Here is a 26,707-nt window from a genome sequence, read left to right as displayed (position 1 = left end):
TCTCTCACCCATACCCCGACCCGGTCCCGCCTTGACCGCCCACTACTCGCACCACCACCCTCGCCCACTCTACACCAGCCCCCTCCGCCACAACCCGCTAGCGCCGCGTCACCCCCATCATGTCGGCCAGGATGCAGCAAGGCCAACGGCCCGGAGGCTCCAGATTCGCACAGTTCAAGCTGGTGCTGTTGGGTACGAGATTACTATGATATGTGTATGAAGACATGACTAACCTGCCCAGGTGAATCCGCCGTCGGAAAGGTGCGCAGGCCTATCAAGGCAGCCATGACATAAGCTAACATGCCGCAGTCGTCTCTAGTATTGCGCTTCGTCAAGGTACGCCATACCACATGTCCAGACATGTTCCGAGGACTAATGTATGCAGGACCAATTCGACGACTACCGGGAATCCACCATCGGCGCCGCCTTCCTCACCCAAACCATCGCCCTCGATGAGAACACGACGGTCAAGTTCGAGATCTGGGATACCGCCGGCCAAGAGCGCTACAAGTCGCTCGCGCCCATGTACTACCGAAACGCAAACTGCGCCGTCGTCGTCTACGACATCACACAGGCCGTACGTCCCTATCCCTCACCTTCCACCTTCCCCAGACTAACACCCCCAGGCCTCCCTCGACAAAGCAAAAGCCTGGGTCAAAGAACTCCAACGCCAAGCCAACGAAAACATTATCATCGCCCTCGCCGGCAACAAACTCGATCTCGTGACCGAATCCCCCGACAAGCGCGCCATCTCCACCGCCGACGCCGAGCAATACGCCCGCGAAGCCGGCCTCCTCTTCTTCGAGACGTCGGCCAAGACAAGCGAGAACGTGAAGGAGCTCTTCACGGCTATCGCGAAGAAACTGCCCATCGACCAGGCGGGACCCAGGAACCTGAGACCGGGCCAGCAACGACAGGGCGTTAACCTCAGGCCTGAGGCGAACCAGACTCAGGGGCCTGGTGGGTGCAACTGCTAGGGATGCGTGGCAAGGGGAATTTGGTTGTTTGGTATATTGCAAGGAAGACCAGGAGGTGATAAGAGACGAGGCGAGGCGATGCGACTTGGAATGAGTCCATGCTACTACTGGGTTACAGAAATCGTACTCGGTATACCCTTTCTTCGTACGTATCAGTATGTTCATTGTGGGACATTGGTGGGCCTTTTTGGAGTAAAGGGTTTTGTGTTCCGTCCGCTCGATCAAGTCCATATTGCTTTGTTCACTCACAAGAGAAGATATTTTGGGGCTGCTTGCACCGACCTTTTTTAATTAATGAATTTCGACAACTGCCCTACTGCGTACTCGTTTCCTTGAGACTGGTATATCGCCGCTTCCTCAGTCCAAGTTCGTCTTCAAGGATCTTGGTTATTCTCTCGGCGTCTCCCCTCTTGCCTTACTCTTGGCATGTTGGTCCGCCTACTCTGCATTCTATCTGTTCTGTAGCGATCGGTACCACGGTAGCTTTGTACCAGTATTAGTCTGTAGGAGTCCGTTCTGTTCGTCCTTCTCCACATCATTTTCTTCTCATAAAGCACGTCCCACATACTTACTTCATAAACATTAGTTTCTCATTACTACCGAAGCTAACAAGTCCATTGATAACACGCATCTGGTAACTCATGGCATTTATAGATCTATTTAGCGTTACTTTTAGTATCTACACCATGGCAGCAGCCAAACGCTCACAAATCACCAACTGATGCCGAGAGCGTGACGTTTCTACGGGCTCAAGCTCTTGCCTAGTTTTCCCTCGGTATCTCTGACTCTTAGCTGAGACACATGGCTCTGTGTGTACCCTCAGCGTTAGTGTATCGGTCGTGGAGCTTGAGTTGTCGTAGTGACTCGAAGTCCACTCTATGTGGACCCGTTACCGTAGCTCATGTTGGTGTTTCAAACTCATGGCTCAGAGCGATGGCTCATAGCAATGGCTCAAAGCGGTGGCTCACTGAGAAGCCTGACTGTAGTAGCTGATTCCTATGGCTCATACGGTGGTATAAGTAGCATAATGGTATTGTCTTGCATCACCAGTAGCCATTGTCCATTATCCTCAATTCTGCAATCCATTCATCTAAATACCCATCACAATGTCCACACGAACTTTGTATCTGATCATCTGGCCCGCTCCAAAGAACCAGCGAGCTCACTTCGGTATTTGGGCGCCAGACGAAGAGGACGGTCTTGTTGGGACAGCGATCCACGTTGTTGGAACACCAATGTCAGGTTTCAAGCTGGAATTCAAGCGCAAGTATGACCATACGAAGACAGCTCGCGCACCACAATTGGTACCGCTCGGTGAAGTGCAAGAGGATTTGATTCACAAGTGGGACGGCGAAAGGATGGACCACTACACCGCAATGGGTACTCTCGAGAAGATAGCTGAGCAGGTCCCGCCACCTAGGAAGAGCGAAAACTTCCTCGCACCAGTGAACGATGTGAGTAACACACAGTCTTTCTTAGACTAGCGCGCTGAATCAGGTAGACTACGAACCGTAGATGCCAGGAGTGGACGATGGACTATGTGCGCCGCCTCGTCCAGAAAGGTTATCTTCAGGAATCGGCCATTGAAACGGTCCAGGCAAGGCGAGACCCCCCCAATGTTGGTATCGGGCTTCGACCTGCTGCAGAGCGTCAACAGCAGGCCGCAGAGCAAGCAGGGCCACAGAACGAGTGATGTATCCATCGGCTCAGGTGCAGTGTTGTCGCGGGGCCAGGTCGTTTTGGGATGCTATTCGAGCATGCCAGAGCTCGATTCTTCTCCACGGATGCAGGCTGTGATATAATTCCTTTACCTTGTCATAGTCCATGTATGCGTCTACGGGTGAAGGCTTGATCCGTCTCGCTGGATCCGTTACCCTCGTTTGACGCTTGTCAATTTTGTCACATCGGTGCTGGTCATCGAACCATACTATATAAAATAATACAATTTTTCTAAGCCTTGAACTCTTGCTCTATCGCTCACTATCAGAACTTCCCAAGAGCCATGGTATAGAAATCGAAAGCCTCCAAGGCAGCCTCCTGAGGCTTCAAAAACTGGTCAATCCATCCGCGCCATTCCCCATCATGTGATGCCGTAAAAGCGGCTTTGCAATACTCCCAATAGTCTGGGTACCACCCCGCTTGCTCCCAGTCGACGATAGCCGCCACACGGACAGGTGACTGGGCCGTAACGATAATGTTAGCCGGCCGTAAATCACCATGCGTTAGAACTATAGGTCCTTCGTCAGGGAGCAGCTGTCGCCAGGGATCTTCGATGCTCTTTGGGTTTGGCACATCGCGTCGCCATAGCCAGGACAGCCAGTCGTGAAAAGAAGCCCGAGTAGGAAAGGGTCTTAGTGATGGCAGACCTTCAAGACAGCGATCCGATCCAGCTTCCTGGCGGATAGACCCTGTGTGAACTGTTAGAGGCGTTGCAAACTGATGGGATTACACTCACCAATGTGTGGCTGCAACCCAGAGAATCTAACCTCGCGATAACACGACGTCATGGCCCGAAGATCACTGCAGACCGAGCTTTTATCCGCAAAAGACATCGATTCCCACATCCGTTCAAGCGTAGGTCCTTGTATATGCTGCATGTAAATGAAGGTCTCGCTACTTTTGCCTGCCCGCTCCACGACCCTCCAACCGTAGACTTCAGGCACGGGGACCTTATCCTTTAGAAGCTTGTTCATCATCCAGAGAGCCACACCTTCTGAAGTATGCACATCGACCCCAAATTTGACGACGAGACCGAGTTGCGCGAATGTCACTGGGCGGGCGCCCTGGCGCGGCTGTATGAATGAGCGCACGTGGTCAGGAGAAGGGAAGGCTTGAGTTTTGCCATGCGTTTTGAACCATGTCGACTCTAGGAAGTCTACCTGAGGTTGTGTGGGGTCAGGCATGTCTGTGATGCAGATCTGCGGAGGGCTGCTCATGATGGCTGATTAGAACAGGTCGATAACAGGCTACACCAAAAGGAATGCCGCTGAGGAGAAGAACTGCTCGTGAAATGTGCTTGTGGTTCTTGTTCCTTCGCTATTTATGGGGAAGAGCGATTCATTATATGACTGGTTCAAGTTACATCGTGGGTAGAGTCACAGAGTGGAGATATGTTGGATTGTTGGACTGCGTCGTGCGCTGAAACCGGATGTCTGGTTGCGCCTGTCGGGACCTTGGACCAGTCCAGGAATGGATTAGTGTCAGTGCCACTCGTCGCTGCATCCCGAGGTCATGCCGAAGACCGCACCATCACTGCACTGCACCATAGATGGACTTTGCGAAAGAGACTGTTTGTGCATAATCTCTCCTTAATGACTACTGCATTCGCTGCGCAAACAATACTGTAGTGCTGCAAGAACAGGCGGGCAAATACATACCCGCATCCACGATGCTTTCTTCGGCCACCACCTCGTTTCCATCGCATCCTATCATAGCTAGTACAACATACGTTCACTTATCTATACCTCCGAACCACTCCTGAACTATGCGCCTATCCTTCCAAAACTCCTCCTGCTCGGCATACGACGCCTGAGCAGATTCGATCAAGGTCTTGACAAGTGCTGTTACATCGTCCTTGTGATACCACTTTACAAGTAGATTCTCCACCTTCACTAACATTGAATAGTAAGCGGTGCGGGCTTCTTCGATGGTAGCGAAGGATAGGTGGCCGATAGGGGGGTAGTCTTTGGTAGGGGGGTTGTTAGATAAGAAGGAGGATAAGAATAAGGAGGAGTTAGAGGAGGAATTGTCGTCTGAAGAGCTGTCGCATGAAAGGTCGTCGTCTGAAGAGCTGTCGATAGAGGAGTTGTCGTTAGTGGGGTCGCTAATGAGGTCAGAAGAACCGTCGTCAGATGAGTAGCTATCTTCGGAGTCGTATCGCGATGCCTCTGGTAGTATATGTGTTTGAGTTGGTGGGCCCGATGGACTTGAGAGTGTGGCTGTCTGCATCAATGTTCGCAACGAACTTAATAATACAGACTCAGCGGCCTTAGTGTCTTCCCAGTCTTCGTCATCATCGATATCCTCCCAATCATCCTCATTCTCAACTTCCTCCAACTCTTCGTCGTCATCGATATCCTCCCATTCGTCCTCATCATCGATATCTTCACAATCTTCCCCGTCCGCAATATCCTCCCACTCTTTCTCGTCATCACCAGCTTCAAGCAAACGGGCTAGAATAGACGTAGTGGTAGTACGAGCTTCAAGCAACATGCCCATCAACTCTCGCAACTTTCTCTCGCTTTCAAGTGCACTATTGGCCAAACTACGTTCCTTGAAAGCTCCACCACCTACAAAAGGACGCTTTACGTGTGCTGTGCCTGTGGTCATGTTGTGAAAGGATTGCGGGTCTGGTGCTTGGTGAATCGACTTTTTCTCGCTTTCAAGCTCTTCTTTGACACGATTTCGAGCCTTTAGAGCGCCACCACCTTTGAAAGGACGCTTCACGTGTGCTGTGGCTGTAGACATGTCGTGAAAGGATTGTGGGTCTGTTGTTTGGTGGAGTAGGAGTGATTGAATGTAGCGGGAGTGCGCGCTGCCGTGGTGAGGGTTTCTTAGTAGTAGTGAAGTCTTGATATATAGTTATGGGACGCGAGTGGTTTTGACGGTGTGAAGTTGCTGTGTTGGTATGATGTTTGAATGGTGAATGTACGATAGATGTCAAGTGTTGTACGAGGAATATTTGGCTGATGTATGCGTTGTGAAAGTAATCTTCGTATGATCCAAGACACATGGTCGTAGCACCCGAAAAAGCCGATGAACAGACAATGCAGCCCTGAGTTAGGCGGGTTTTTCGAGTGTTACAACTCCCTATCGAGATGTTATTCGAGTTTAAAACCAAAGTATCCAGCTCTTCTTGGCCTGGGATATTGAAGAAATGGGCTGTTTACGTACGGAAATCCCTTACAAAAACCATTGTGAGGGGTTCCCCTACGTGAACAGCCCACCCCAACAACATCCCAAGCCAATACTACCCCCATCCCGTTACCACCCCCCTAAGCCAACCCCGTACCAACACTCCACGTCGCATCCGCATTGAAGCTCGCCGCGGCATCAAACTCATGAACACCGCCGTTACTAGCAATATTCCCAACATTGTTGTAGTGACGAATATACCTCGTCGGGTATCTCCACGCCCTTATTGAACTTCCCGATCCCGAGAAACCTGACTGAGGACAGAACGTCGCGTCCTCCTTGAACGCCTTCGATCCATCGTTCGCCTGCAGCTGCAACACGAAGTTGAAATGGCGAATGTAACTCCCAGCCGTGTCCTTAGATTCGAAAGAGAAACAAGCACTGTTCGCCAGCCCGGCGCGTACGGTCCAGCTAGCCTGTCGCTTAAGCAGTGCGGTGCTGGAGGAAGATACGACTTGCGTGTTTACGGTTGAGCCGGTGTGAGCGAGGTAGCGATCCGTGTATCCAGCAGTCGTGGCGCGGAATGAGATTGATGATCCGACTGTGTAAGCGGGTCCGCTGGTCAGGCTCGTAGTCGCGTATTTCGCCGCAACGATATTGGCTTGCACCGCGTTCTCCGTCGCATCACTCGGATACCCAGTCGTCATAACGCCCTCGTAAAACGTTCCTTGCGCTCCATTACTGTTATCGCCGCCGATACCCAGGATAATCGCGCCCTCTTTGCTCATGGGATTGTAGCCTGAGGCGCTGGGTCGCGCGCCGTTGTAGTACGTTGATAGCGAGCCGGATGCAGCGTTGCCGCCGCGGAGAGCCCACTTGTTTGGGCCGCCCTTCAAGACGGTGGTGAGGAAGCGGTCTGTGAGGGTGGGGTCCGCTGGGTTGTTCTTCGGTGACATGCCGGAGAAGAGACCGTTTTCCAGATCCGCCATTAGCCAGGGGCCGGAGCCGGCGCCGCTGCCCCAGATCGTGTTGGTCCCGAAGTAGATAGCCTCCATGTGGCCGTTTCCTGTGGGGGTTGTTAGTGAGATGAGTGAGAGGGTGTGGGAGTTTGCGTACCGGTGTCGAGATTGTTGGTCTCGGCGTTGCCGTAGTCGAAACAGCATGCGTCGTTGAAATGCGTTCCATCGAGCACGGCGTACATCCCCTCTGCTGCATCGCCCGTCGCTGAACCGCTGACTTTGTTGTTGCGGTATCCAGTACCCGGTGAGACAAAGACACCATATGCCTTTTTCCCATTCAGGGTGACGGGTGCGCCGATGGCTCCGGCCAGGTTGTCATAGCCATTAGCTTCCGGGCCATTGAAGCCTCCTGGAGGCGCCTGAGTGAGGTGGTTACCACGACCAGATTGATCGTAGATAATGGTGATAAGACATGTGGTGTTGGCGCAGAATTTGTCTTGAGTTGCAGCATTGGCTACACCACCGGCGGATAGAGGTGCGACGTTGGTGGTAGCGCCATCGGATCCGCGCTTGACCTGATAGAGGGAACCGCTGAAGGCATTGTAAAGCGCGCGAGTGGTGCTGTGAGCGGCGATGCAAGGCGTGTTACCAGAGGCGTAGATATCGCAAGGTCCAGCGGCTACAAAAGAGCCCGTAGCCACAAGGCCAAGCGCGGCGATCTTGGATGGTGAAGGCATGACTGGCTGTTACTATTATTACCACGAGAGAAGAACCGGGCGATCGTCTGGATCACCAGAGAACTGGTACATCGTCCACATTTAAACAAATGCCTCTGCAGCCTCGTTCTTACTGTGTCAATATACATAATTCATATTTGCGTCCGTGGACTAGATGAGAAAGGCAGTTGGAAATGCACGGAGTACAATTTCTCCTCCAACAGCGAGGATGCCTGTACTTCTATCAGCCTAAGGACGTCACGAGGTTGCAACTCCAGGTCCTATGGCGCCTGCCCTCCCCGTATTTTGGCTGTGTAGATTGCGGGGGAGACCAGGGTATGAGGCTGTAGCTCCGGAAGATATAAGCTTTGCCGAGGAACACCCATTTGACGAGGCGCTTACCACCCACACATCATCCACCCTCCAACAACACATCACGATCCACCCTCTTTGCTCTCTATCATTTACACCCAAAGATCCACCATCCTCCCCTCCTCCGCCCCTCCGCCTCCCCCGCCCACCCTGAGGGCAGGGTTTAAGGTTGTAGTGCCGGAAGAAATAAGCTTTGCCGAGGAACATCAGTCGGATGACAAGACCTGGGCTAGCGTTTCCAAGAGCCGTCGGAGCACACGCCGTTACGCCGCATACACGTGAGAACACTTCCGTAACTTTCCATAACAAGCAGTGTGACTCTTTACAGTTCTGAACGCTCCACTGTCCACAATGAGTCGAGTTGGCCTCGGGATTCGCATCCGATGGCGTTCTAGATTTGATCGTCCTTTTGTGACAGTGCCGACAGGTATGCGTGTGACGTGTAAACCTTGGATGGTTGTTCTGAAACGCGAAGTGAGGTAGTTAATGCAGTTTGAAGCTCGTTGGTGTTAATAGTATCGCGGCGAAGGTTTGCAGGGCCAGATCCGACGCTTACGGCATGCTCATGGTCGGCGCTTTCGCAGTTGGATGGTTGGAGTCCATTCAATAGTCTGGCCGATGTTCGCCGGGTGAGCTCAAGGGCTGCGATCCAAGAGTACCGTGGACAGGATGAAGATGGCGCAGAACGCCTTCTCTCACGAATAGAGGGTGCGAAGTTGTTGAGCTGGATCGTTGAAATTCCTGTGCGCGAAGCTAAGAGCTGTCATACTGCTGACATGTTAGCCTTCCGTCATTGACGTCCAATGCGGGCCGCTCACTACACGGATGCACGCGTCAAGCATGTGGACGAAGCGGCGCGTCGCACTGAGATTATTGATGTATTCGGCGTCCTGGCCGTCTGTATTCTGAGATGTCTATGTTGGTACCCTTGATAGAGTCGTCGAACGTGGTATCATATGCTAAAGCGATGCAGAAAAATCCACCAAGATGTAAGCGCCCCCAATATGCCAGTCGTAACTTTATGTTTCCCGCTTGCGCGTACATGATGCGCGACGTGAGATCTTTGATGTCGGTTCGAGGACGTTGTCGCTATCATGTTTGATCGCGCAAGTCGGATCGTGGCGTCACCGGTCGTGTCCGCTAGATCGCGGTGCCAACGGTGGTAATGGCATGTGGTTCTCGTGAAGGTCACCGTGTGTCTCGTACCGCGCCGGACGTTGCTTCATCCGCTCGACTTGCAGTTCCACTTCGCTGGTCAAAGTGATCGTCATGTCGGTGTCCGTAGTCATATTTCCGTTGTTGCTTTTCGGGCGGACCTTGCCCCACAGGCGCGACATGCCCGTTTTGGGAGCTTCCTCCTCTTCCAGAATAGCTTCCTGGCTTCCTCGTTCCAGATCCTGTTCTGTATCCGCCCAATGCTTCATCTCATAGCTGTTGCCCTTGTCGTTCGCGAGTTCTGGCGCATTGCGCGGTGCTGTGGATTTCCGGTTCGTGGAGGAATGCGACGCTGATGCGTTGGCGGTTAGCGTCTTTGATGAGTTCGCGCTCTTCTTGAAGGATATGCCACCTGAGAAGGATTGCGATAGACTGAAGGGGATCTTCGCGAGGAGGGGTTTTAGTACTGGGGCCGAGGCGCATATCTGTGGCGAGTAAGCATCGTGTCACTGATGAGCAGTCGTACGTAATAACTTACTACACCCAAGTCTATCTCTACAGCGGCCGCAATCCACAGTGGATATGCGTACCAGGTTTGATCGTACTCGTTGTTGAAGAGACTCCGATAGATGAACCAGGTACGCACAATACCAGCAGCAGAGACAATCAGCCCCATACCGAATAGCGCGGCGACAGCCATGCGCTCACGCAGACGCATGTGAAGCTGGGATCAGTTAGTAGTGTTTTGCCTTGCGTATGGGATTGAGCCAACTCACGCCCATGACCAAAGGTATTGGTGTTAGGGTAGTAAGAAAATCCGCGACACAGTTGATAATTCCGCAAATGAGAGTCGCAGTTCCCTCGTCCATGCAAGTGTCTGCCGGTGCGCCAATGGTCCAATAGTTCTTAATGGGTGTGCAGAAGAAGATGGCGATGAAGGGAAACGATATCAAGATGCCGAGTGTGTAGGCAACATTGACATGAACCGCCCACTTGAACCATCTAAGCGAATTAGCAAGGCTATCATAATGCGACAGCAACGCCAAAAGTACTCACGTCTTCCCCGAGTCTGTAACCAATCGGTAGTAGAAGCAGTGCAGAGAGAGTCTCGTGAAGCTCGCGGCCGCTGTGAAGACGACCTTGGCTGTCATGGCGATTTTGTAGGCCGGAACGAACATGTGAAAGGGTATATCCCAAACATGTCTATAGTGGTTTGATGATTAGCTGTATGCTATGCGAATGGGGATCGGGTTATTCACCTATCCCATCCATATCGGAGGTTTGCCAGGAGAACGACAGCAGTGAGACCGCACGTGAAGAGCAGCGCAAAGAGGATGAAGATATCGTCAATACCGAACCACCTCTTGATCACTATACGGGTGTATAACCGCGCAATCACAACGAGGATGGTTAGTGCGATGAGGATGCTGTTGACGATGAGGAGGGCAGGGCCGCGCGTTTCCGGGTCAATGTAATTCGGAGTCGGCCAACCCAACAGGACATCCACCGGAGGCAGCTGCATACTGGATTATCGTGGGCCTGCCCGGGGAAGTATGCGAGACATGTGGGCGTGGAGGATTGACGAGCTGCGGATAGACGGGCCAGGTCAAAGAAACGAGATGGAGAGCTTGCCACTAAGATAGGGTCTCGAGGGTTATGTTCAGTGAAGAGTGGGGCTGCGCACATGGCCGTTAGCTCCATCCATGTCATGAAGCGCAATGGCGCGCTGACTACCGTCACGACGCTGGTGTCGCATTGGCTTCGAAGCTCGGCTTGTACACGGACCGTACGCAAGGCACGATAATCGTGGCGCATCAGCGGGGTCTTGCATGCGGCGCACGAACTCTCCGTGAAGGGTGGAACCCAAACTCACGACAAAAGGTTCTGCCAACCGCACGATCCGGGCATCAATGACGAACCCTTGGACGGGTTCGCTCCATCATGATCCGCCCAGGCATTTCGAGTGCATCCCAATGCCCTTGGAGAAATCCATTCCGCCCATTCGGTCGGTAGCAAAGATGGTTCTTGGTTGGTTGCTGGCTGACGGGACACCAATTTCCGCCTCGCCGGCAGTACAAACATGCCGCCACGACAACGAGTATGGCAGTCCCTTGCACAAGAACACGGTCATGTCTCAGGTCACAGGGACATCCAATGGACGAGTCGTGCCACCTGTAGCCACGGGAGCTAGGTCTTGGCCGAGTTGGAAGCTTTCGGGAGGCACCAACCAGTATTGTCCGGCAATAACGGGGGGCTGTTTAAATCGTCGAAACTTTCTAGACCCTGAAACCATGTGTTGAATGTAGCAATCGACGCGAAACATGGTGTTGATCCAAGGGTTCTTGGTTGTGGAGGGAAGGTCTGCCTGTGCATGCGGCCAGGTCAGATCAGGCATCCCACGCTAGCGCCGACCGCACGGGGCCTAGCATCGGATCTTTGTCACCCTGCAGCGATCCATTGCTGTTCCGCCCCACCCGTGTCCTCCGTCGTCGAACTCAAAACTACGGGGGCATTTCGATCTAATTATGTTGCGAAGGAATCACAATGACTGTGCCGCTTGAACATCGGCACCCGACAAATGCTACGCATTATCTCCGCGGACGCCGACATCACGGATATCACGGACCCGTTGACAGCGGTGTGGCTGTTGCACGCTGACGTGCAGTGTTCACAGTTCAACAAACCTTCGTAAAGTCGGACGTGCAGTTCTCGCGGCACTGGGTGCGGTCATATAGCGCCGACACCAGGGTACTGGAGCTTACGCGTGCCGATGTATTTTGCAGAACTCATCTGCTACCCACTCGTGCCACTCTTTGATGACTGCGGCGTGGGTATCACTAGGGTATGTACCGACTCGTTCACGTATGACGCCTACATGCTCGAACGATGAATCCTTCGCTCCATCGGTTCCAAAAGCCACACCGCTGGATCCATGTGCGATATCCTCCGCATGGGACGATGTTCGCGCCCAGGCCCCTGACTCGATATGAGGCTGATACGCCCTCTTTTGCGCTCCCGGGACACAGCTGCCACGAGGCTGGCAGTGGCTTGCACCTAATTCCATAGCGCGCGAAATGCACGAGCATATCGGCGTGCTCTCGAGACGAGGTTTGGCGCCGCTTGAACTTCGATGCCCGGGCATATGTCTCTTTCTGCGTCGATTCTGGCGTTGAAACATTCTCTTTCGGCTTCAGATGCTGATGTCGCAGTGAATACCCACAGTATATCTGCAGTAACGGGACGTATCTGGACAATTTCGTCTGCAGGATCGATCCGCCCCAGGAACATGATTCGGGTGCGGCTCCGTTCGACCGTCATTGGCCGAGCCCGCCCCCAGAAGGCGCGCTGCCCCAAGAAAACAAGGCGTGCAGCATCGTGCGCAGTCAGCATTTGCGCCTCCGAACCATTGCCCAACTACGAGGCTTCTACGCTCAACGCCAGAATCATGCCAACTCCTCATTTGGCCCTATGCTGTTGAGTCCACGTCTTCCGCCACGTGTGGGCTGTCGCCATCGTTTACCTGACGCCGCATCGGGCCTTCTGCCGCACAGTTTTTGCTAGGTTGTTCCTAGTTATACAACACGAACTAGGACTCAGGCACATACTCGCCCACGACCCTCTGCCGTCCCAATACCGGGTGAAGACTACGGTTACTTGCAGGCGACCCGCCGTTGTGGATACTGAATGCAACCAAAGGGTGTTCATTCAAATTCCATGTGGACTCGGGAATCTTTGACGAAACCGTCTCAGGGACTCAAACATGTATCACGGTCATTGCGATGGGGACGAAGGTATGTCGGGGGGGCAAGCTGGTTACATGTTGCACACAGAAGAACGGCATCGTCACAGGTCATTGTAGGCTTGTAGGTAGGTGTAGCGAGACACTATTGAGTTGCTCTACTACTACATTTTGTATGCCGGCCCAATAGGCAGATGGCATGCAAGCCGCATGTCGGCTTGTAGTCATGTTAGGGTATACATGACAGGATAGCACAACCCTCGCTCATACTCCACGCGACACGTCCATCGAACCACTCCAATCGCTGACCAATGCTTACAAGTCTCGTGACTTCCCCAGGTACCCGCGGTGATCTCCCGACGAATCCACCTCCCTTCCCACGGCAGTCACACAACGACATGCAACTGAACAGGTCTGCAGCCTACATCAACATAGAACCCCGCAAAGTAGGCGATTGAACGTCAACGTAGGCTCCAGGGTGCTCACTATTTTAATGGAATGAGGTGCCAGTTACACGACAGGTTGCGCGACAGGCCAGGCCCATGACATCGTCGCATTCGCGAACCCAGCACTAAGGTCCCTCGCACGAGGAGGATTCCAGTCGAGAGAAGGGTCACCATAATCATGCTTGGTCTTCTGCTTGCACTTCTTGAACGGGTGCTTCAGGCTGTCGGGAATTGGCGGATCACCTGGTTTGCGAAGAGCGTCGAGTTTCGAGTGCCAATCGACATCATTATCGCCTTTGCAATGGCCTTCGTTATGGCAAAGGTTCTCCCAATCTTCCGAGAACATGAGACCGCTTCGAACCAGGAAGTTGAAGGTCTGGTCCTGGTAGGGGTTGTATGTGTTGTCGTTCCAGCCGAACTCGCCAACCATGCAAGGGAAATTCCGACCGTGAGTGGACCAGACACTGGAAATGGCTTCGCCGCGGGGATTACGTGCGATCGCTAACGTGTAGGCGCCCATGAGGTTGAACTGGCCGTTGGCCGCATTCATCGCCTGTCCTAGAGCCGACTGGACCGTCTGAAAGTCAGCGGTTTGTAGAGCGTCATACAGATTGCGCTCGTGAACCGCAAGGGATGAGCGGACGACATCCTTCAAGGTAGCTCCGTAGACGTCGGAGTTGTGTCCTTCGAAGAAGTTTCGATATCCTGTGGGGCCATGGATCAACGCTTTGTGGTTCTTACCAGGGTCGTTCTCCTGCGAGATATCCAAGGCGTATATCCAGTATGAGTGATCCGGTCGTTCCGGCAGGCACACTCGGTTCTCGGTCGGTCCACGAAAGTCTACCTCACAGGTACCTGTTGGTACGTCAGCGTCAACGATAAAGGGCCGTTCCCATTGCCACAATGCGTTGATCACGGCATGTTTGAAGACCCTCTCGGCCATCTTCATGATATCCTCTTGGATATTGCCATCTCGTCTGAAGAAGTCTTGACCCTGCATCAAACTGAGCAGATCTTGGCCATAGTTGTTCTTGTCCCCTTCCATCAGCTTCTTCGACTCATGTGCAATGCTGATCATACTGTGATGGCGAAAGTCGTTCAAGGATGAGCGTATAGCCGTCTCGACATTGTCAGGAAGTTTCACAGGGTCAGCTCGAGCGTTGTTGATTGTGCCGATGACGGAGATGTAGGTAGACGAGGCCATGTTGACCATCGAAGGCGCGGCAGTCTTGTCGAGACCGATGAAACCTGGGATAGCTAGTGCCCCACCAGCCATCATCAGTAGAGCGGAGACGGCGGCCATGCCGAGCTTCTCTTGCCTCTTGTGATCGTTCTTCTCCTGTTGGATTTGCGTCGAGATGCGTGATGCAGCGCTGTATCTCGCCACAAGTGAAGGTACTTGTCCATCCGCATACAATGCACTTTCCTGTAAGCCTTCGCGAAGGCTCTTGTACAGGTGGTCCACACCGGCAATCTGTTCGAAGAGGAAGTAAGCCATCTGTCGATTGTGTTGCGATAGCGCGGGATTGAGAGCTTGGCAAGAGAAGCTGCATCCTCCAACAGTGTCACAATAGGAGGCACTTGGCGCTACACTGGGCGCAAGCTTGTCGCGAAGATAGTGCGGGAATGGGTTGTAGCCTGGGTCGTTCAGATAGCCGCTCCAGTGCGCGGCAGCAAATATCTGGATGCTCGGTAGGTGCTGCCTCCAGGTCTCGGCGGTGGGGGTGACAAGGCCACAGCTGTCCGATGAATACGAAGGCACTGAGACATGTCCGCCGGGGCCCTGCGTTGGTGGTGGTTTCCGAGGATCGACGTTGACGGGAGCGCCGTTGGCGAAGGTCACAAGACAGACCAGGATTCTGGTTATGAGAATCGTGAACAGCATCTTGATAGTTAGCGTCTCTGTGAAAGGGGTTTGTGGTAGTAGTAGTACTTACTGTTGTAGTGGTGGTGGTAGTTGAAGTTGTTGTAATTGAAGCTGTAGTTGAAATTGTAGTAGTGGTAGCTGTCGTTGTACTAGTGGTGATACTGTATCTTCAGAAGAGTTAAAGTGTGCACGATATCCGGCATGTTATATACGAAATCCGACGACAGTGCGGTGATGAGATTTTCGCCTCGAAATGCGGCGATTTCTCTCAACCATGGTTGTCACCTATTCCAAGTCTACCAGCTGAGTTGCATCAGGCTCTGCATTGGCTACTTGTTTCGTCAACTAGGCCTGAATATCCAGCGATGTTCCGTAGTTAGCATGAACACAGTGGGAGTTGCGGGAAAAAAGGCAGTGAACCAGAGTTCAGATCTCAGCGCACCGGCCATATACATCTAGAATGACAATTAGTAGCCTCGATTATGGTCTATAGCCGCTCCTGACGGGGCAGTGGTGATAGCTCCAAAGATGCGCCAGCCTTCCAGCGTATCGTGTGCAATAGATATCCTATGCTGAACTCTGGGTGTCTGAGTACCGGAAGAAGAAGCTTGTTGGGATTGCTGGATGCGCCGCATCGCGAGAGAAGCTATTGGTATCGCAGAAGGAAGGTATCCCAGATTGCAAGAAGCTAGCGTCTGAGTCGCTATCCAGAGTGATCTGATACCGTAACGCGAGTTGCGCTTGGTGGTGCGCAATCGCGAAGTTCCGAGGTGCGTCATCGCCGTGTTTGGCTTAGTGCATCTTAGTCATCTTCAACCCCCGAGCTGCCGATGGCGCATGTGGCCTCCTTCAACGCGACACAAGCATCACCACTTTGCACGACAGCGTCATCAACAACGGATATAGTCTACATTCCCGAGTCCTTCTATATGGGATATCTCATTCTCCTCTCCTTCTCCACACCGAACGCTCGGCCGTGAACGTGACAACCGTCCTATCGCGTGTGCGAATAGCGCTCCTTATTGACAACGATGTTCCACCACAATACTACTACCAGAGTTCACAGGCCTGATACGATAGTTGTCTCCATCCACTTCGAACGTAGCAGGCGCTGTATCGATAATCGTCAGGAGCGTATTGCTTATTCCCTCGGCTACGCCAGTTACGTTGGCCGCACGATACGAGCAACCCGGAGGGATGTACATCGTACCAATGAAGCCATCTGTGGAACCCTCCCATTTCGTAAGGCGCATCCGGTCACAGACCCCATTAATCGAAGAGATCGAACAGCCTTTCTCTAGCTCCATACTCAGACCCTCGGACGTGTGTATTATCGCGCGATCCCCACGGAAGGCGATGGATGTTACGGAGTAGATCGGCAATGAACAACCGCGCTCCAGGAAGACCTTCACCTGCACAGCGGGAGCGGCCTCGGTCGTACATCGCACTGGTGCGAATGTTCCGGCTTCTTGGAAGAATGCAGTGGCTGCGTCGTGGCTCCACCTGGAGATGCGTACTTCTGGCTTCGGCACGTCGTACATGCGCACATGTCGTCGAACATAGCTCGAAATGTCGCTGATTCGCAGGTTACGAAGCATTTTCACATCCCACGCAGTTATACACATGTTGATCTCGGGCAGCAGCATCCGCATATCCTGGACCGCCTTCGTTGTCTTAATCTCGGCGTTCATTCGAGTCAGCCGTTCCCGTTCAGCGTCGAGTAGAAGTCCAACTGTTCGACAAACTTCTGGCTCTACGAAGCACTCGTCGAATACTTGTTCCAGGAAAGCATGCGTTTTGCGCGCTTTGCTCTCATCGGCCAAGAGCAAGAGTTCGTACGCTAATGACAGTACAGTAACCAGCAGGAACACGTACTCTGCATCCCCCTGACACACTCCGAGGTTCTCTTCGATCTCGAATGTCGCGATTATCGGCCTAAGAACGCGCCGATCCCAGTCTGTTCCGGGACCGAAACCGTCAGTCGACACGATCGTGGCGATCTCCTGTTGGACACGTTCGACTATCCTCTCGCTGAGGCTTCCGAGAACCGAGGGAGTGATATCTGGTTTTTGCGGATAAGACTTTTCGATCAAGGTGCTGTGTATACCCCGAAGGATGGTCAAATGGCTGAAGGGTGTGTTCTCGTGAGGGACCGCGGCGATGGACGTGATTGTGGATGAGGTTGATTGCGTCGGCAGGCTCGATAAGCTCGATACGTCCGATAAGCTTCGTACTTTCAACCAGCTTGCTACTCGCGAACGGCTATCGCCCATAATGCTTGAGGTCGAGCTCGATCGCGTCGACAAGCTCGATACGTTCGATAAGCTTCGTACTCCTAGCCAGCTTGTTACTCTTGACCGGCTGTCACCCATGATGCTTGAGATGCGCTTGAAGCCGTCTTCTGCGCTACTTTACAAGCCGTCTTGTAGCCCGCGACTAGCTTGGCCATGTCTTCGCGAAAAAAGTCACGTTCCATTCGTGAGACATGTGTCTCAAGTCTTGCTCAGACAATGTCCACAGAGGTCTCAGCACACGATTGCTTTCAACATTACAGCGCGAAGTCGACTAGTCGATATGAACCAATGTAGGTATACTCAGGATTGATTCGCTAATTTTGGGAGCGCAACGTCAACCGCCGAAGTTCCCAACGACCCCAAACAAATCACAGAAGGGCCCGACCTTACCCAGAACTCCTTGTCCACATCATGTTGGATATATCATCCCAGAAGTTATCCTATATCACGCATTCTGCATCCTCTTCTGCTTCGTCCGCCAACGCGAGGAATCCGAGCCCTCGATAAGCCTCGGCGATACTCATCGTCCCTTCCCCTTCCCAGTCTCGAAACCGGTCAAGTACATCCAATACAGCAGAATCGACCCATCCTCTCTCCCTGTTGGATTTCACGATTGCCCTCAAGATCGTACGCACTGCAACGTATTCTCCTGGCCCGCCAGGATACAACAATTTTGCTTCCTCGAGCGACGTTCCCCTTTGGCTCATATCGGAAGATTGCGCGGCCGTACGCAGTGAGTCTTTGTAGCAAGGAAATGCTTGCTGGAAAATGTCTGCCCATGCAAGACCTGTTGACAACCTTCCAGTCGCATCTTCTCGTAACTTGCTAAGTATCACGAACAGCTTTTCGACGATTTCGTAAAGTGTGTCCGTCAAGCCAGTAGTCTTTAACAAATGTTCCATGAGATATATTGCCTCCCATTTCTCCTCTGCCCAGTTGTCTGAGAGAGCAGGATCAAGACACTGTAGAGCGAAATCTCTTTTCGGTCTAGGGCGTTGGCAAAGACCCATGCGGCAGTTGGGGCATGTAGCTTCGTCACTTGGACCGTCCCTCAGCCAATGGTCGAGACAGTCGCGGTGGAACTTGTGGCCGCAGGGGGTCGCGACGACGTCTGGCGCCACGTCGCTCAAAGCATCGTGATATGAGATGGCGCATATGGGGCACTCATCGTCGATATTGTTGGGTGTGGAGGCAGTGAGGCTGGTGGTGTAAAATGTGTAGAGAGTTGGTATGGCCATGGTGGATACCTGTGAAGTTGCGAGTGAGCTTGGATGGCGGCGTGAATGGCGACTTGAATGGGGAATTGGATTGCGGCTTGAACAGGAGATGTATGGTCTCGAAAGAAGTGTGTGCTAAAGGCTCGTTTTATACGGAATCCCGCAGAGGCTCTGTGGGATCTGAGCGAGAAAATATGGTGCGTATCCATGGTTCGCGACCAAACACTAGGCCAACCAGCGGCCTGAGAAACGAATGCCTCGCCAATAACATCCTGCTTACTGGCGGCCAAGAAAATGAATCGGGATACGCCTATTATTTATGGCTGAAGCATTGTCAACCCCACACACCACGACTACGCCTTGCGGTGAAGGCGAGCGTCACCCAATCGGGCAACCCTGGTTTCTCCGCAAGCGGACCCTGACCCAGTCCGCCAACTTGCTTCCTCTTCACTACCTACAACCACACTCAGTACCAAATAACTCACATCCACCAACCCGCACCATGGCTTTGCCCACCCGCACCGAGTTCTATCGCGACCATTTAGCACCTTGTCGCATTCTCCCAGGTGCGCCCAAGTACTCAGATGTCGGCATCTGCGTTGTTTGCCAAGAGGACTTCAACGATGCATCATATGACATGGTCGCCGTCAGAAGCTGCTCGCACGTCTTCCATCGCAAGTGCATCATCCAGTGGACCGAAACCTGGAGCTCGCCCCGCGACACATGCCCCTCGTGTCGGGAGTCGATGTACCAGTATACGCCAATGACGGCCCATGAGATCCAGGCCATGCAGGAAGCGCAGGCAATTCAAGACGCTGAGACCCGGCTATCAGAGTTGGGTCCGTTCGCTGCAGCGAGAGAAGCTGAGCGCGTCTGGTTCGCGTCCATGGGAGTGTCGGTCGAAGATCTCCCCGCCTTTGACGACATGACTGAACCGACACACTTTTCTGATGAAGACGGCGAGGAGATTGCGACGTCTTTGGACATGAACTTCAATCCGAATGTGTCGCTGCAAGTCCCGACTTTCGCAGACTTTGGAAGCGCATCGCCAGCATACTCTCCAACATTTCCAATGTACTCCGACGCATCGCTGGGAGAATCGCCCACGTCACCCAGATACTCTCCTCCCTCTCCGCGATTACCTCCCACATGGCCACTATACGCCCAGTCAACGCCATTGTATTCCCCGACGGTCCCGATATACTCCGATGCATCACAAGGAGAATCTTCTACATCGCCAGTATACCAACCGTCGTTGCCGGACGCACGAAACCAAGGGGGTCACACAAGCCCGGAGCAGTCGACGCAGCTGGAGCAGTCGACGCAGCTGGAGCAGTTGACGCAGCTGGAGCGGATGCGTGGCGTCATATCCAGTGAATTCACCATAGCGAGAGAAATCTCCAACGTCGCTGTCGTCCACACAGTCCATTCGTCGTTACCGAACTCATACCTTGCGACAAGTTTCCACGCCAACAGCGAGTACCGGAGTGAGGCGGCAGTGCATGGTGCAATTGGATACGTCATGGTAGGCAGGACGGCGTTATTTTACTATTAATCGGAGAGCGCAATTGGGAAGGAATGGTTTGGTAGCAAACGTCACTTCGATCTGAAGTCTTTATCATTGGAAGAGGGGGCGTCACTGAATACGTCGTCCGGGCAGGTAGAGACTACTTTATTAACACATTCCACCATTTCCACATGTGTTCATCCTTCGTTCTCGTCGTGTTGCGCTGTAATGTGACGGTGCTTGCATTGAAGGTCTCCTTTCACTTCTACTATAACCCAGTCACTGCACAGCCATTGCGTCATCCAGTGCTATTGTTTCTGAACAATTCGACCCGTCGCATTCATTTTCACACACTAATACAATATGCCTGTTCGCGACAATAGCAGGCTTTTTCTCTCAATAGAACTTGAGCCAGGCCCGGACCTATATTATCTGCTTCACGTCACCGCCGTCTCCTCAACTCTTATCTCCTCAGTCCAGCCTACGACATTGCAAGATCTACACGCACCATATCAGAACCTTGTTACCCATCTATCTTTCAACGCACCCACACTGCAGTTTCCAGACATGTCGACATCGACCTCTATGATACCTACCGCCTCCGTTAGTGTGAATGCTCCGCGTTCGCGCCCATCTTCGCTGGACGAGGTAGCGCCAATGACGCCTCACCGCTGGTCTTCCCCTGCCTCTGAGAGTACCAATGAAGAAGATCTTGATGATCTATTCGAGGACGAGACTACCTGGGGCCTCAACTTACCGCCTATTGTGAGTCAATCTGCGCTTGCTTTCATCAACACTTCTGACCCATTTTCGCAGCCTAAATCCTCACCCATCTCCTCTCCTGACGAAACCCATGTCGCTAGTCCTCAGAAGCGCAAACGCGATTCCCTCGCTATCGATGACGACAACTCCGACGACTCGGGCGACTCTACGCTATCCAAGAAGGCCAAAATTGCCGATGAAGAGACGGAGAAGAAGGGCGAGGGCAAGGAAAACGAAGCCGCTCGACGATACCGCACCCTCGCCACAGCCGCTTCGCTGAAGCCATCTACCAACAACGCGAACAAATTTCTCGACAGCATGAGGAAGCAGCGCTCAATCCCCACACCACGCTATGTCCCAACCGGCCGCGAGCGCCGCGACGAAGTCAACCAGCTCGCCGCACGACACGTCCGGCACGTCGCCCCCGCCATGCTTGCCAACAACGCGACGAAACGCGACATCGGCGGCGCGATGACCAAGTTTGACTGGGCAGAATCCAAGCGCGAGATCCCCACCTCCCAGATCAAGGCGCCTCCATCCACATCCATGCTTCAGAAATGGGTCGACTCGGACGATGAACACATAACCTGGTTCATCATTCCCGCTTCACACAAATACATCAACACGGGTAGCATGATGGTGGCCATTGCGGACATCGTCGACAAATCGATCAAGTACCCAGAGTGGACGTTTGTGGAGAAGATTATGGGGCCGCATTGGAAGACGGGGGTGGAGGTTGTTAAGGCGGTTAAGGTTAAGTATGAGAAGTTGACGGATGAGCAGAGTCTGGAGAGGATGGGGGTTATGGTTAAGCAGAAGGAGGATGAGGTTAGGCAGGCGAGGAAGGATGAGGCGGCTAGGAGGAGGAGGGAGAAGAGGGAGGAGAGGGCGAGGAAGAGGGATGAGGAGGATGGGTAGGGGGTTGAGGGAGTTTAAGATGGAGTGAAGTTGGGTAGTGACAGATGTCATTCGCGTGTCTCTGCGCGTGAAGATATGTAGCTTAGCCGGCCACAATTGGATTATGATACTCTTATCCACACACCTCTACGTGCATGTATACTGCAATCTCCCCTATGGATAGAAGAACAACTAATCATGACGCCACTGTAGCCTACTCGCATACCTGCGTCTCCAAGTTTTGAAGCTCGTTGGACCAAGGTAGTCGCATCATCAACCACGGTTTCGACTTCCAAGATACACTATGTCATCAGTGAATGTAGAGAGCAGTTCAATATGACCTTTCACTCAGCATTTAGTCGCTAGCGTGCTAGAACAATACTTCTACAACGTACGCACTATTCTTCACCTCCACCCAGACAGCTCGCGACAAGCATTGAGAGGCGCGCAACACCACCCACCTTGACGTCAACGCCACAGCCACCGAAAGCAAATCGCAACTCCACGAGGAGCCCAGGCGTACACGATGTCTCCACCGATCGCGAGAACGCCGACAAGTAGCGCTACGTCGTCGCCTCACATCACGTTCTCGATGAGCACACCAACTGGACTGAGCCCGTATGCACCCAGCGTACCCGTCGCATACCCCACCCAGTCGCCCATGGTCCACCCAGGACAGAAGCGCCCAAGATCAGAAGATGAATCGCAAGAAGCGCTCGCAAAGCGCGCCCGCAACGACTCCATCACAACATCCCAAGAGCAGCGCTACAACTCCAACAAGCCCGCCATCGAAGCCTGGTGCAAAGCGCAACAAACCCATCCCAAAGCACGTTGGTACGAGAAGCTTCACGCTTGGGAAACGAATGGCTGTCGCGACGTAAGACGCAAGTCAACAGCAACAACATCACCACCCACTCCCGCCGCCATCACACAAACCCCCGGAATGGATTCGCCCGCAGAGATTCTGAACATTAGACGGGAATGGGGCGACACAAAACCTGACCGACGCACGCATCCCCTCGACAAAGCTCCAGTCCCTGAATATCCCACCGAAGATTCACTCGCGGCTTGTACAAAGAGGCCAGATGGTTTGTACAAGTGCCTACATCCTGAGGGAAGTCACCACAAGTGTTGCCGCGAGGGTCTTACAGAGAAGAACAAGAAACATGCTATTGGCAAGCAGATCCGGGCGTGGAAGACGCGGGTTGAGGAGATGGTGTTGAAAGGGGAACTGCATGTGGCGCATAAGACGTGGGGGGATTGGAATAAGAAGAGTAAGGGGGAGTATGGGGGGAGGTGGAGAGGTGGGATGGGGTTTTGGGGCTGTTGGGGGGTTTGCAGGGGAGAGGGAAAGGAGGACAGGGAGTTGCGGCGTCGCCAGTTCCTCGTTCTGCAGGGACGCCAGTTCCTCGTTCCGCAGTGGCACCTGCTCATCAGAATCCTAGTAAGGCCGCACTTCAAGCAGTCCCGCAGGGACATGGGCATCAAGCGTTCGTTCCATCCGCATCACCAGCTCAGCGGATGTCCCCGTTGCGACAGGCTCCACCAGCACATGCGGCATCACGGCAGTTCCAGCATCTGTCCCCACAGCAGCGGTCAACTCAACAGCCAGTCAATACGGGCAGTATGACTGCATCCCGAGGTCAGCCGATACTTCTGGCGCAACCTCAAGCCCAACATACCTTCCTCAACTCGCCAACACAATCTCTCACTCCCTTGGCCATATCAACAAGTCCCGCCCCAGCAGCAAAGCGTCAAGCCGGCGAACCTGCATTTGGCTACAATGGATTGCCCCCAAATGGATCACATCGACAGCAGGAACTTGCCAGCTTCTCTCCGCAGCGCAGGTCGCAGGAGCATGCTGCGATCGCATCTGCAACAACGCCCTCATACGCTCACCATTTGGCGCAATATGCAACACCGCCGCCTCGGATACTGTCGCCAGTCGCCTCTGCACAATCGGGTCATCATAGTAACGATTTGACTACACCGCACTCCATGAGTCGAGGGCGAGGGAACCGCCAACAGCAACAGCAAGCTCCGCCGCAGGCTGCGAATGCTAGACAGCAGCAAGCCACCGTCCAGCTGCCATCATCAGGCCCACCGACAAACCATGCGGCCAAACCACATCCAGTACCAACCCAGATGACGACAAGCCCAGACTCAGCGCCAAAGCGCACTTCCGCTTCCACCCTCACACCGAAAATGTCCTCCACCACCCACACACTCTCGCCGGACAAGTCGTCCACGCTTGCAGCTTCATCTCCTGCGAAGGCAGAGCCTGCTGTCGACTACCGACCGACAGCGATGCGCATGCTGCAACAGCAGATCAAAGACCATGAGCCTATTGTGCTTGGCGGACTGAAGATCACTAGGGATGATGTGAACAGCAATATGAGTGGCTGTGTAAGAAGACTGACGACAGCATTGCGGTTGGACGCTGAGGAAGCTGCGCGGAGGGAGGTTGAAGAAGCTGTAAAGAAGAAAGCTGAGGAGACTGCGCGTGCCAACTCGAAGAAAGCTTCTCAAGGCCAAGCTGAAACTACTGACGAGATCGCGGCTCTCGCAGTCTCAAACGAAAACGAAGGCCACGAACTATACTACCTCTTCTCCGACACCCCCATCTCCGCCTCTCATAGTCACCCCATCGATTTCGGCAACGTGAACGAATACCTCCTCTCCTCCAGCCCCGACAGTAACGACAGTACCGAATGGCGCCCCGAGTTCATACCCGACCTACCACCCAACTTCGGCAAAATGGACCTTATTGGAATGACACGTCGCGCCTTCGCCGAGGAACCCTCACCCTCACAACCAGAAGAGCAACCTGAGCCTGAGAAGGAAGAAGACACACTAGCAGACCTGAGCTACCCAGAAGCCTGGTTAATAGAAGACGTCGAGGACTTCGTGACCAGTGGTCCGCTTCCTGAGTGGATGCAACGGCCTACGACGGACTTCACTTTGGGGGAGATGGGTAAGATGGAGGGGATGGAGGGTTGGGATAAGGATATGGTGACGCCGTCGGATCCGGAGGAGTGGTTGCAGGTGACTAGGGCCTGGCGGGAGGAAAGGGATGCGGGTGCGCGTTGAGTGCGGATATATCGGGGTGGTGACGTTGCTGTCATGCCTGGATCGTTGTGTTTCTTGCTTGGTGGTTAAGGGCGCACATTACTATGATAGATGAAAATGTTGCGCGAATGCCATGGTCGCGTTTATCCTCAACCAGCCCTGGATGGTTCTTGTCTTGGCATGTAATGTTTGAGCTGGCTGTTCGCATGTTTCGCGGCGCACATACGTCAGCGGACAGAACGACGGTATTGAGTAGACAATAGCAAACAGGGTACCTGAGACGTCCTGCAGTGGCGCAGACTGATCGAGCGGTCGATATTCTGAAGTTCGCAGCCAGTAGAAAGCCCGCAGCCAGAGTCGCGCTCACTTCGAAGTCGATCCAAAGGGGTGTCATTGGCCACAGGCCCTTTCACCTCACCCAGCCTCATCTTTTCCCACGGCTCGAATGCTATTGTGCCCTATAGAAACCAGCCATCAGCGAAAATTTGCATGCTCACCTTCACTTTCGCAGTCCTTGCTATTGTAATGCCGGCAGAATAGACGTCGTCTCAGCCAAGAAGTCCTTACTATATAAGAAGGCCTTTCGTCTCCAAATCTTATGTTCTCCAGCTCTCTCTATCCATCTCACACATCCCATTACTTTTCAAGCACTACCATACCACTACTTTATCATATTCAAGACTAGAATCCAACACAAGTCATACCATACTACTACTTCACCACCACCACACACCCACACTACATCCGCGACCAAGCCAAATCGCCAAGATGTACGCAACGCCCCCCATCCGCATGTACGGAGCCGGAGCCAAGGAAGCCGCCGACGCCCGCCTCCTCGACGAGGCCAGGAGCCGTCGTGCCGCCGCCGCCACCACCAAGACCAACGTCGTCGTCGCCGCCAAGGCCGCCCACCTCGAGTCCGCCGACGGCATCCAAGAGCAGCTCGTGGAGCTCCGCCGCCGCCGCCAGTTCCTCGAGGAAGAGCTGAAGAAGAACAAGGCGGCTGAAGAGACTTTGCTCCGCAAAGCAGATCGGGCTTCGGCCATGAAGAAGACTGTGGTGGGGTTGGCGGAGAAGAAGGAGGAGAGGGAGAGGAAGAGGAAGGTGGCTTTCGAGCAGAAGAGGAGGGAGGGGGAGATGGGGAAGGGGCCGGTGGGGGTGGTGAAGAGGTCGCCGCAGAAAGCGGCCTGGAAGAGCAAGTTCAAGGACTTGTAGGTGGTGGGGGGTTTGGGGGGTTGGTCGGTCGAGTATGTAGCGGTTGATGTCGTCGCCGGGCTTGAAATCCGCCTGAATGAATGATGTTTCCCGACTCTGATGTATGCCTCAAAACGTGATCTGTGTCCTCACTTCTCCGGGCGCACGGTGATATGTAGTCGTAATGTCATTATATCTCAGCGCAGATACTCACCCCATCATCACTGAATACCTCCTGGCTACATGATTTCACGACGTGCGTACCCCAAGAATGTGATGTCTGCCTCAAAACGTGGTGGCAGAAGTCAAGTTCGACGTACCCCACAAAAGCCAGCTATGCGGCAGCGCACGGACGGACGGTGACGTACTGCGATATCGTGACCGACACGCACCTATTACGCCTGCGTGGCGACGACATGCACCTATCTCCCTGCATTCAACCACTTCCATCTTCTTTGTCAGCGGTAAACCTGTAAATCAACCTCCTCCTCCCCCTCTGCCGTCGCACCCGAAGACATTCCCCAGCCGCCTCACCCTTGCAGTGCATCATCCGATATCGCAACATCGTCATCATCGCAAAGCAACATCAAGCACGAACAGCACCTAAAAGAGCAGGTACTCAGCGCGTCCAAGATACGCGAGTTAGTGCTCTGATCTTGCATAGCGCTCGTATTCGCTGCTT

At 53.4% G+C, this 26,707-nt stretch overlaps 10 protein-coding genes across 10 annotated transcripts; 6 read left to right on the top strand and 4 right to left on the bottom strand.

The window, feature by feature from the left end:
• Positions 1-119: 119 nt before the first annotated feature.
• YPT5 (GTPase Ypt5) lies at positions 120-977 on the top strand (the record flags this gene model as incomplete). Its single annotated transcript, XM_051451460.1, has 5 exons — positions 120-192; positions 242-261; positions 310-336; positions 386-577; positions 627-977. The coding sequence occupies 5 exons, from the start codon at positions 120-122 to the stop codon at positions 975-977; spliced, it is 663 nt and encodes a 220-aa protein (XP_051297329.1).
• A 1,106-nt stretch (positions 978-2,083) lies between these two features.
• On the top strand, positions 2,084-2,670 carry J4E86_010965 (uncharacterized protein; the record flags this gene model as incomplete). Its single annotated transcript, XM_051451459.1, has 2 exons — positions 2,084-2,431; positions 2,500-2,670. 2 exons carry the CDS (start codon positions 2,084-2,086, stop codon positions 2,668-2,670), a joined length of 519 nt encoding a protein of 172 aa, XP_051297328.1.
• A 1,757-nt stretch (positions 2,671-4,427) lies between these two features.
• J4E86_010964 (uncharacterized protein) lies at positions 4,428-5,306 on the bottom strand (the record flags this gene model as incomplete). Its single annotated transcript, XM_051451458.1, has 2 exons — positions 4,428-4,588; positions 4,943-5,306. 2 exons carry the CDS (start codon positions 5,304-5,306, stop codon positions 4,428-4,430), a joined length of 525 nt encoding a protein of 174 aa, XP_051297327.1.
• Positions 5,307-5,971: 665 nt separating this feature from the next.
• Positions 5,972-7,527, bottom strand: J4E86_010963 (uncharacterized protein; the record flags this gene model as incomplete). Its single annotated transcript, XM_051451457.1, has 2 exons — positions 5,972-6,897; positions 6,948-7,527. 2 exons carry the CDS (start codon positions 7,525-7,527, stop codon positions 5,972-5,974), a joined length of 1,506 nt encoding a protein of 501 aa, XP_051297326.1.
• A 1,475-nt stretch (positions 7,528-9,002) lies between these two features.
• Positions 9,003-10,555, bottom strand: J4E86_010962 (uncharacterized protein; the record flags this gene model as incomplete). The annotated part of the gene is made up of 5 exons (XM_051451456.1): positions 9,003-9,518; positions 9,572-9,757; positions 9,810-10,035; positions 10,090-10,236; positions 10,293-10,555. The coding sequence occupies 5 exons, from the start codon at positions 10,553-10,555 to the stop codon at positions 9,003-9,005; spliced, it is 1,338 nt and encodes a 445-aa protein (XP_051297325.1).
• Positions 10,556-13,282: 2,727 nt separating this feature from the next.
• J4E86_010961 (uncharacterized protein) lies at positions 13,283-15,103 on the bottom strand (the record flags this gene model as incomplete). Its single annotated transcript, XM_051451455.1, has 1 exon — positions 13,283-15,103. The coding sequence occupies one exon, from the start codon at positions 15,101-15,103 to the stop codon at positions 13,283-13,285; it is 1,821 nt and encodes a 606-aa protein (XP_051297324.1).
• A 3,995-nt stretch (positions 15,104-19,098) lies between these two features.
• On the top strand, positions 19,099-19,973 carry J4E86_010960 (uncharacterized protein; the record flags this gene model as incomplete). The annotated part of the gene is made up of 2 exons (XM_051451454.1): positions 19,099-19,571; positions 19,628-19,973. The coding sequence occupies 2 exons, from the start codon at positions 19,099-19,101 to the stop codon at positions 19,971-19,973; spliced, it is 819 nt and encodes a 272-aa protein (XP_051297323.1).
• Positions 19,974-20,670: 697 nt separating this feature from the next.
• Positions 20,671-21,783, top strand: J4E86_010959 (uncharacterized protein; the record flags this gene model as incomplete). Its single annotated transcript, XM_051451453.1, has 1 exon — positions 20,671-21,783. The coding sequence occupies one exon, from the start codon at positions 20,671-20,673 to the stop codon at positions 21,781-21,783; it is 1,113 nt and encodes a 370-aa protein (XP_051297322.1).
• Positions 21,784-22,288: 505 nt separating this feature from the next.
• On the top strand, positions 22,289-24,852 carry J4E86_010958 (uncharacterized protein; the record flags this gene model as incomplete). Its single annotated transcript, XM_051451452.1, has 2 exons — positions 22,289-23,252; positions 23,276-24,852. 2 exons carry the CDS (start codon positions 22,289-22,291, stop codon positions 24,850-24,852), a joined length of 2,541 nt encoding a protein of 846 aa, XP_051297321.1.
• A 747-nt stretch (positions 24,853-25,599) lies between these two features.
• Positions 25,600-26,046, top strand: J4E86_010957 (uncharacterized protein; the record flags this gene model as incomplete). Its single annotated transcript, XM_051451451.1, has 1 exon — positions 25,600-26,046. One exon carries the CDS (start codon positions 25,600-25,602, stop codon positions 26,044-26,046), a length of 447 nt encoding a protein of 148 aa, XP_051297320.1.
• Positions 26,047-26,707: the final 661 nt, after the last annotated feature.

The sequence above is a fragment of the Alternaria arbusti genome, assembly GCF_024043155.1.
Source record: "Alternaria arbusti strain BMP 1465 chromosome Unknown scaffold_28, whole genome shotgun sequence".
In the NCBI taxonomy this organism is placed as follows: domain Eukaryota; kingdom Fungi; phylum Ascomycota; class Dothideomycetes; order Pleosporales; family Pleosporaceae; genus Alternaria; species Alternaria arbusti.
The sequence above is the reverse complement of the archived record's forward strand: the minus strand, read 5'-3'. Positions and strand labels throughout refer to the sequence as shown.